Here is a 9134-nt window from a genome sequence, read left to right as displayed (position 1 = left end):
GTGTTCGAAGAAAGCTCCACGGTCTCTTAACTTTGATTACCTATTCAGGAATGCTTTATCCATACTTACGAACCCAGATCATGCTTGGAGATGTTTAGCAGCGTGTGTATCACTCCAGAGGCCATCTGCTCAAGTTTATTCATGTTAATCGTGAGTATGATGCTAGGTACAACCGTACAAGTCCGACCCCAATGCCTGCACCCTCCCTAACCTAACCTCCCTCCCGCACCCGCGCAACCACCTCCCGCGCTCCCTCGGCGTCTCCTTCCCGGCCTCCTCTCCCCTTCCCCGCCCCCCTTCACCGTTTTCCCCTCGGGCAGCCTCGCGTGAGGCTGCTCTGGGGGCTCCCCCAACCCTAACAGAGACAGCGCCCCGATCTCGTCTCTCCGGCCACGGTCCGCCGCCGAAGGTGGGGGGGGGGGGGGGGGCGACGGCGGCACGCTCGGCAGGCCCTCCTTCGCGCGGAGGCAAGGCTTCACAGGGGCGGCGGCGGGGGAAAGCTGGTCCGGCGGCGCTTCTTTGGCGGCGGTTGCTGAAGCATGGCGGGGAAACAGTGGTGCGGCGGAGCTTGGCGGGGAGTAGAGGAGGTTGGCAATGACGGTGGTGTTGGCAGGGAGAGCGGGACGTGGTGGCCCCCTTTTTGACGAGGCGACGACGACTGTCGGCCATATCTACGCTGCGGTGCGGCGGCGTATCCTGCTGCCTGCCGGCTTGGGTGAAGGAGGAGAACGGCGGGCTCAATCTTGGCCACTGCGGGCCCAATCTGGGCTTTTGTGGCTTCGTTGCGGAGGTTCCTGCCTTGAGGTGGTCGGTGGCTGCTCCTCGTCCGGGTTGGAGGTGGTTGATGGACTGTGGCTCCTAACCATGTGGTTTCCAGCGGGTCGCGTGGGAGCTGCTCGCTCAACATGAATAAAGGTGGTGGTCCTCGGATCTCTCGCGCGCCAGGACGAAGATCTTCCTTATGCACGTCCGTCTGGATTTGGCTGGATGTTGAGTTCCGGAAGGCTCCGCTAGCAAATGTAACAGTGCTCGCGCCTGGAGTATGCTGGTTTGGGAGGTATTTGGTGTGCGCACCCATGCTTTTATTCTGACCGTTTGGTTCCGGAGGGAGCGACGCGGAGCTCTGTTCTGTGTTGCTAGCACGGGTCCATGGTGTATCAGAGACGGAGAATTTTTGAAGGCGGGATTGAAGGACTAGCAGAGGAGGATCAAGTTGTGGTGTTGTTGAGGGATTTGTTTGGTATTCTGGGTCTTGTAACAACAGTATGCAAGTGAGGGTAACAACACAGGTGAAGTTCAGAGTCCTACCTTTCAGGGTGAAAATTCAAGGTCTGGCCTTAATTGGTTGTGTGTGACAATGATCTTGTTGAAGGCATTGTTTTGAGAGCGGGGACTATCTCCAGGGTGAAAACCTAAGATCTTTTGATCGGGCAATGACGGCGCTTGTGCACCGTTCCCTTGTTGTAGAAGTCGTTGGTGGAGAGCTTGAATTTCAGGTGATATCTTAGTGGTGGTTGTATTGTTGTTGCTAGGACTAGAGTACCGTAGCGAGACTTCTTTTACTTAGTTTTCTTTTCCTTTTTTCGCTGTGTGCATACGTACTACCATTAGGGTATTACGTTGTTGCAGAGGCTGGATGCAATTGATATCTATCGATATTAATATATTTCTTTTATCAAAAAAAATGCGTGAGTATGATGAGCTTTTGGCCTAATGGCACCCTCGTTTCACCGTATCCTCCCATACGTTAAAGACAACGGAGGGCGGAGGCATGGAGTGGGTCATGGATGCTTCCATCAAATCGGATAAACTGTCCACCCACAACGTGGTCTGACATTCGCGCTTGTGAGTATGGAGAAGGCCAAACTGGTACATTTTCTGCTACCCGAACCCACAGATGATCACTTTGACAAGGTTTCGGTGGTTACCAAGTACCAACGAATATGAATACCAAGACAGTGGTGTCAGTTGAACCATACATTGAAGAAGATGAAGATCGTAATGGAGAAGAAGCTGACATGTTGTTGGAAAAGTTTCACCATCTCGAGGGTTTTCCCCTCAAAGTTCATCCCAAGTGTCACCAGGTAGTGAGGACGCGTTCGTAGCGCAGTGGTGTTGGTGGCAGTGGCCGCCCCACCCGCCCGGGTTCGACTCCTACGGGATCGAATTTCCTGGTGTCTCACCCTGGTTAGCTCTTCAGTGCCTCCCACGCATGTTCATGCCACAACTGTCAGAGCTTAAAACATGCGTGTTCTGTGTGTGTAGTTGTAGGTCTACCTTGTGTACTAGGGGTGTGCGTGTGTGTGGTGTGCGTGAGGTGTGTGTTAGTACATGAGTTCAGATACTACAACTGTACCACCGATCGAGAGGCCTCAAAAAAAAAAAGTGTCACCAGGTAGTTGCATCTCACATATTTATTCGTGCAGTGTTCATCAGTAGGTATACGAACTGTTGCTTCTGTAGGCCTTTGTACTGAGCTCTTATCTGCGAGGATTAGTGAGTTGTTTTTGAAGGCGAGTTGCGCCCACCTTGCATACATCTGTTTAGCCATTTCATTTCTTCTTCATTTGTGTTCGGTCTTCCTCTTCCTCCCCATCTTCCTCCTCTGCTATGGCTACCTCGCTTGTTAAAACAGGTAGAGCCACTGATGACCCGAGGACTACTACAATTAAACTATCTCGCTGAAGTCATCAACAACGGGGTCAAGAGAGAAGACAATCCGTTGGAAGGGATCAAGGTGGAAGTGCCGACAAGGGTGGCACCAACAACGAGTGGTGGCAACAGCAATTATATCATCGAAGAGAGGACAACTTGTGGCAGCGATGAGGACTCAGGAGAGGCAGGTGACGACGAGGTGGCAGCGAGAGGGAAATTGGTATCAGGGTTGGTGACAGGATGATGGGGATGGGACTGGACTATTGGTCTGAACCTAGTGGCTGCAAGTATCCTACCTCATTCTGTTGTTAACGGGAAAAAACCCACCTAGCTACAATAATTTAGTGTGGATACGGGTTTTTTACATCTCAAATACTCCCTCCGTCTAATAATAAAAATAGGTGTCTCAATTTTTTCTAGATTCAGATGTATCTATAACTGAAGTGTGTCTAGATACATCTATCTAGACAAAACTAAGACACCTATTTTTGGACAGAGGTAGTATACTGTCAATATTTTGACCACCTCAGAATGTCCAGCCACAAAGCCAATCAATCTGTGTTTCATCAAACATACCAAAACTTGATGTGCCTCACTTGCATCGCATCAGTATATATGCAACATGCATCATTTTGTTTACCAAAACAGTTTAGTAATAAACATAGAACATCTTCGTAGATGATAACCGTTCAACAGCATGATAATACTCTTGGCTGTTCCAGTCATATTTGTCACTATTATGCATGCTATGAAATTACCAGATCCATTATTTATACCAGTAAACAAAAGTCTCAGAAGGAATTTTAATTACAGAGACGAAACAGGAGACAAATCAACTGCCTAGGCAATACCTCAGGCCAACCGCCCTTTTATCAAACCAATACATCAAATTATCATTCAGGATTTCTGGAGGTGATTTATGCAACAGTTGAGGAGATGGCACCATCATGTCGTTGGAGTCTTTACACCGCCACCTGCCCATACCTGAATGCCAATCGTTCCATTTGTTAGTTGGGCACTAAAACTCCACGCAAGTAGTTCAACTGAAGAAGATAAAATAAACATCATTTCAAGTGAACCCTGGATTACTCATAATTATTACGTCAGCCAACACATACTATCTGCTTTTGCAGTATGCAAAATTGCTATTTTTGTATTCAGTTTTAACCAGCGACAACCAAGGCAATTACTAAACTCCAGCATTAGTACTTTAGTAGGCAACGCAGCCATGGTTGAAAACATTATTGTTACCAGTACACTTCTGTCGGAGAAATAACCTATCTAGGTCTACTTAAGTAATGTAGTCAATCCAATTCACATGTAAAACAACAGAGATCACAAGTTCATACCAGACATGTGTTCTGTAGAAAGATGTAATACCTTTGAATATGATGAATGGGCACATGCAGGCCTTCTTCAGAAACAGTAGGAGGCACTAATTTGAACCAGATGCTGTCACACAAGGGGCAGAAGTGTTGCTAGTGCTACTACTGGTAGTATTATTTGAGTTACTTTCTGTAACCCTCTCATTGCTTGGTTCTGTAGTGGGACAAATTTCAGAAGTAGATGCCGTTGGGCTATCGCCTGTTCTACCACTTCCTCTAGTTTCCAAGCGCTCCATCATCCTTGATACAGATGCAATTCCATTATTAACTTCTCGTCTCACTTCAGAACCAAGATCTGACACAGATGAGTTACGTGAAAAAAGTCTCTCCTTCCACCCTCGGGTACTTTTTGTAATAGATTCTTTGTACCTGAATTTCACAAAAGAAAGAGCTATAAGATAAATATTTATTAGAACAAAGGATTTTGTTAAGATAAATTTACATACTTTGTGGAGACTGCATTTAAGCGGGACTTTAGAGAGTCGGAGAAAGACTGAATATCTGATGGCCCAGCCCTGTCATTACTTACTGGAGTTGACTGTCCAGTGGAATGTCTCCTGATAACAACAGAACCATCAGATAATTTGATCACAAAAAAGTCAACATGAGCAACTGTAGAGAAGGTTAGTTTACCTGTTGAAAAACCTAGGACTGGACACAGGAGTACTATTTCCAGACGAAACAACAGCGTCTTGTTCAGCATCGTAGGTAAGTACCCCAGGACTTTGGTTGCCCGCCTCTTCAATAGAATTAGCACGTGGTGATAAGTCACCAGCTCTGGGGACAAGAATCCTTAAGTCATTACCACCTTCCCCTTGAGCGGACGATGATGAAACCGAGCCAGCAGAAGGCGTGTTCGGATGTGCAGAGAAAACCAAGAACTGTGGACGACCATGAGAGCCAGATCGGCCCCTCTGCCCCTCCCTTCTACCAAGGTGGTGTGACCTTCCCATTGCCGCAGCAGCAGCTAGATGCTGCAGTATACGCTCTTCAAGTTCAGCATCATTACCAGCAACAGGTAACTGCACGAGATCATCTTGTGAATCAGGATAACATATGAAAAATACTTCACTGGTTAAAGCGGACGTAATATGTCACATAAACTTAGTTACATAACACATACATGCTGCACCTCGAAATCGCCAAGCGCAGGATGATGGAATATGGTGGTATTTCGAGTTTGATTGGTTCTTACATTCCTCTCCCGTTCTACTATCTCGAGCAGCTCTTGACTGAGATATTTGGAAGGCGGGAGTTAGTAAAATTCTACATGTTCAGAAAACATATTTGGTATTTGAATATTCAAGGAATATCCATATATCTTGCCAGAACTTGCCTGGTAGGATCCTTCATACTGATAGGCTGCCAGCACATAGGGCACTGAGAACTTCTTTGACACCTACACAAAGCTCCCACCAATCATTAAGGCACAAATATTTTGAACGCAAGACACATGGATAAAACAATGGCTATGGCAAAACAATTCTACACACGTTCAATTGAACTCTAGAATACCCTGTGGGACTTTTCACAATAGTTTTCTAATCGAGTAATAGTTTCTGGAAATTTCCGTTGAACTTCCAATAAAGTTCTATGAAACTGAAATTTCACAAGTCATAGTATCAACTTTCACTTGTCATATCGCAAAATCTGAAGTGTTGCAAACATTGTGGGTATGTACATCTCCTATTGATTATACATACAAAATGTGTGAAAGTTATGGTTCCATGGTAAAGTAGTCCTTCCACTAATGAAAACAAAAATTTATGGAGTTATGGTATGCATGTGGTTTATGCTCTTCATTTTGGACCAAAAATATGTAACTACTGAAATCGGCCATGTGAAAATTACATCAGTGGATAGGTAGGCAAAAATATCTGAACACTATATTTTTTTAATTTGCTGATTTACAATGTACAAAACCACTGACAGAAATAAATATCACTGAGAACAGTACGGACATCTATTCAGGAACAAGCAGACCTCTCAACAATTCATCAAGTACTATTGACAACGCACAAACAAATCCTATCGGAGTTGCACCCAGGAGAGAAAGGTGTACAAGGAGAAAACAATTAAGAGTTGGCCTAGCTTATCTTGAATGCACTGCCAAAATTTGGTAACCTACTTGAACAATTAAGTGATATATGAGTAGTTCATATAAAACAGCTTATACCAAGAAGGAGAAGAGTAAAGGTTATTTCAGATCAATTCCATTTCCATATGAATCTAACAGAAGACAAGCTGATTTCATAGTTCTAATAACCATTAGATCCATGAGCATATGGTTCCAGATGGAAATAGGTACAGTGCACAGCATAAATACAAGGTAACAGCAAGTGGTGAGATAAATAATAGAGTTAGTGTCATACCATTCAAGAATGCATTGGAGATGGAACTCATGTTTGCAACCAGTCAACTGTAGCACAGAAGAAATCATAAGGAAAGGGTTATAAGTTGACCTCAGTTAGCAAACAAAATACCGTAATTAAAGAAATGGCATCATACTGCGGAAGGATCACTCTCACAGAAAGCCTCAAGGCAAATGCTACATGCATCATCGCATGCATCCTGAACCCCACCCTCTACAAAGGCTGCAGGTGATGTCAAACTCTCCATCTTGGCCTTCTCATCAGTTTCAGAAGCCATTGAAAAGGAATAACAGCCCTGATATCTAGAAATGGGCAAAAAGAAAGGGCTCGGAGTTAACACTTGAATACATCATAGCTCTAGTGACTTATAGATGAAAAGAGAACATGTTCTCTGTGACGTAAGAAAGCAGATCATAACAGCAAAATGCAGAGACAAAAGTTAGTATACATGTTGTATAGCCGTATCCAGGAACAAATGGTGCAACTATGTTTAGTGAAACTAGATAAATTACATTATAAACCAAGTAAAAAACAATCCAAATATGCAAAATAAGATCCACTTTTACCAGGCACCTTGTTTCATTTCAAGTGGAATGGGCTATATTACTAGGCACAATAAGAATTGGCCATTTTACTAGAAAGCCAAATAGGTAACAAAAGTAACAACCGATAGCGTGTGTGGTGTTGCGTTTGCATTCGACAATATTCCATAGAGGAGCTGAACCACCAAGCACCGAAAAGATAAAATAAGTAGAGCAAAGTATGCTGTCCAAGTAGTTACATATTGCATAACAAATTCTGTAACAAAACGGTACTGAACAACTTCATCTACAATGAAGAGCACTCTGTTGGAACAATCTAACCATCCAAATAGCACAACAAAATGACAAATTGAATGGCGGCCAAAAGCATGTTGTCCATTCAAGACGAGAAACGAAACCACAGGAGAAGACAAATGATTTCATAAAATTATCACATGAAAACATACACAGTACTAGTCAAACAAATAAGAAATAAGAAGGCGTTGTTTAATTTTTTTTTTTAGAGAACAGACGATATTGTCATGAAAAAAAACACTGGGGTGCCACTCGGATAAAGTAACATATCCGAAAACCAGACCGATTTCTCGAACATATTTGCACCAAATTAACCATACTTTTTGTCAACCTCGGTAAGGTGCACTGCTCGATATCAGACTCAGTTAGTTCAAAGCCCGCTATGGTACGGGCACTAGAGATATTTCCACAAGCCACAAGTAAAGTAGCACTAGGATACTCCTTCCATCACATAAGACTTATGATCACAACTTCGCCATGGCAAGAGGTCCACTATTTATTTAGTTAGTAGAGGCTGAATGAGCAGCAGGTGTCCCAAATTAAGTAGCTCCCAGTCTGGGATCAAACCGAACATAAACCCACAACACAGCCCATAAACCTGCCCCAGAGAGTAGCCGCCGCCGCCGCCGCCGCCTAGTGAACTCAACTCTACGCGGAACGCCCAGTCCCACCCGAATCACGGTCCAAGGTACCCCTAAATCTGCGCTCTCAGCCCGCGCCACACTATACCTATACAAAACCAAAATCCCCAGACCGCAAAGCGAAATACGCAGCACATCCTAGCGAGAGAAGCGGCAATTGTCAGAAATCCAACGCCGATTCGCGCCGAACCGAAGAAGAAAGGAAAACCCCAATTAAATTCCAGAACTAGTAGTATGAGAAGGAATTCGCTGCGCTGAGGCCCGGACTCGTGCTACCTACCACATCCGCTGGAATTCTCCCGTGTCCAGACCCCGCGACCAGAACGAAACCCTAGCAGCACAAACGTGTCCGAGCTCTTGGCCTCCCCGAATCCGGCGACGGCTCGCCGTCCGATCACACGGCCCGACGACGAAGGAGAAGGGGGAGGGGGACGACGAGCGGGGGGTGGTGGTTCCCGATCTTACCAGGGAGGGCGACACGCCGGCGGGGCGCGCCGATCCGGTCCGATTCGATGCGTGGAGGAGCACGGAACCCTCTCTGTCTGTCCGTGAAGGAGACGGTGGGGAAAGGGAAGGGGAGGGGAGGGGAAAGCAATTGCGAACAAGCGCGTGCTTCGTCTCCACTCGGCCCCCACCCTCGCGGTGGGCCCCGCTCCTGTCACCACCTCGCTTCGCACCCTCTCACGCGCGCTGCCTCGCTGTTAGTGAACCACTGACTGGTGGGTCGGACCCGTGAGGGGGCCCACGCGTCGGTGGCAGGTGGACGGTATCTGAGCCGCCGGGTGGGAAAGTGGGGCAGGAGGTCTGGAGAGTGAGACAAGCGGGTCGCATTTTAAGTACGTCTTGACCGCCCCTTCGCCAGCTCGCATCGTCTACCCGCGCGCGCTGGGGCCCGCTCCGCGTCGGGTCGTGTCAGTGGGCTTGGGCGTTGTGGGGTAGGTGGATGGAGACGGTGGGAGTGTGTGTGTCTAGTTTTCCTTTCCTTTCTGCGGTGAGAGGTGGGCCACACCTGGCAGTGGGAGAGGGCGGCTCTGGACTTGTGGTGGGGGGTGCGTGGCGTGGCTGCGTGGGCACGGGATTCGAGCGGTAACGGCACGTCGGCGGCCAGAGCCGGCCACCGTCTCCCTGGATAATGTAAGAAATAATGCGACGGTGGGTGGATGACAGTGGGACCCACCGGAGACTAGACGCGCCATTACGCTGGACGTGTTTCTTTCGTGGACGCGGCTCGGCTGAGATTAGTGA

The 9134-nt window shown here is 46.7% G+C and overlaps 1 protein-coding gene across 3 annotated transcripts; it reads right to left on the bottom strand.

The window, feature by feature from the left end:
- Positions 1–3399: 3399 nt before the first annotated feature.
- LOC127295168 (E3 ubiquitin-protein ligase RHF2A) lies at positions 3400–8507 on the bottom strand. 3 transcript variants are annotated; one of them, XM_051325070.2, is made up of 9 exons: positions 8355–8507; positions 6549–6714; positions 6413–6459; positions 5377–5439; positions 5173–5272; positions 4674–5062; positions 4487–4597; positions 4036–4409; positions 3400–3639 (listed from the first exon to the last, which is right to left on the bottom strand). In XM_051325070.2, the coding sequence occupies exons 2-8, from the start codon at positions 6687–6689 to the stop codon at positions 4091–4093; spliced, it is 1170 nt and encodes a 389-aa protein (XP_051181030.1). In that variant the 5' UTR covers positions 6690–6714; positions 8355–8507; the 3' UTR covers positions 3400–3639; positions 4036–4090. The 3 variants fall into 3 exon arrangements, with proteins under 3 accessions (XP_051181030.1, XP_051181027.1, XP_051181028.1); XM_051325067.2 differs by having other exon boundaries at positions 5164–5272; positions 8355–8506; XM_051325068.2 differs by lacking the exon at positions 8355–8507 and adding an exon at positions 8170–8327 and having other exon boundaries at positions 5164–5272.
- Between the last annotated feature and the right edge of the window lie 627 nt (positions 8508–9134).

This window comes from Lolium perenne, chromosome 4, assembly GCF_019359855.2.
Source record: "Lolium perenne isolate Kyuss_39 chromosome 4, Kyuss_2.0, whole genome shotgun sequence".
In the NCBI taxonomy this organism is placed as follows: Eukaryota; Viridiplantae; Streptophyta; class Magnoliopsida; order Poales; family Poaceae; genus Lolium; species Lolium perenne.
Note: the sequence above shows the minus strand (reverse complement) of the source record. Positions and strands in the feature narration are given on the sequence as shown.

What these genes read in the sequence shown, in the direction of transcription:
- LOC127295168 (XM_051325067.2), bottom strand. Translation starts at nt 6,689, where the DNA reads ATGGCTTCTGAAACTGATGAGAAGGCCAAGATGGAGAGTTTGACATCA. An exon ending in AGTATGAAGGATCCTACCAG is followed by an intron (nt 5,273 to 5,376) that starts GCAAGTTCTGGC and finishes CAAATATCTCAG; the next exon opens with TCAAGAGCTGCTCGAGATAG. An exon ending in AGTCCTAGGTTTTTCAACAG is followed by an intron (nt 4,598 to 4,673) that starts GTAAACTAACCT and finishes TGTTGTTATCAG; the next exon opens with GAGACATTCCACTGGACAGT.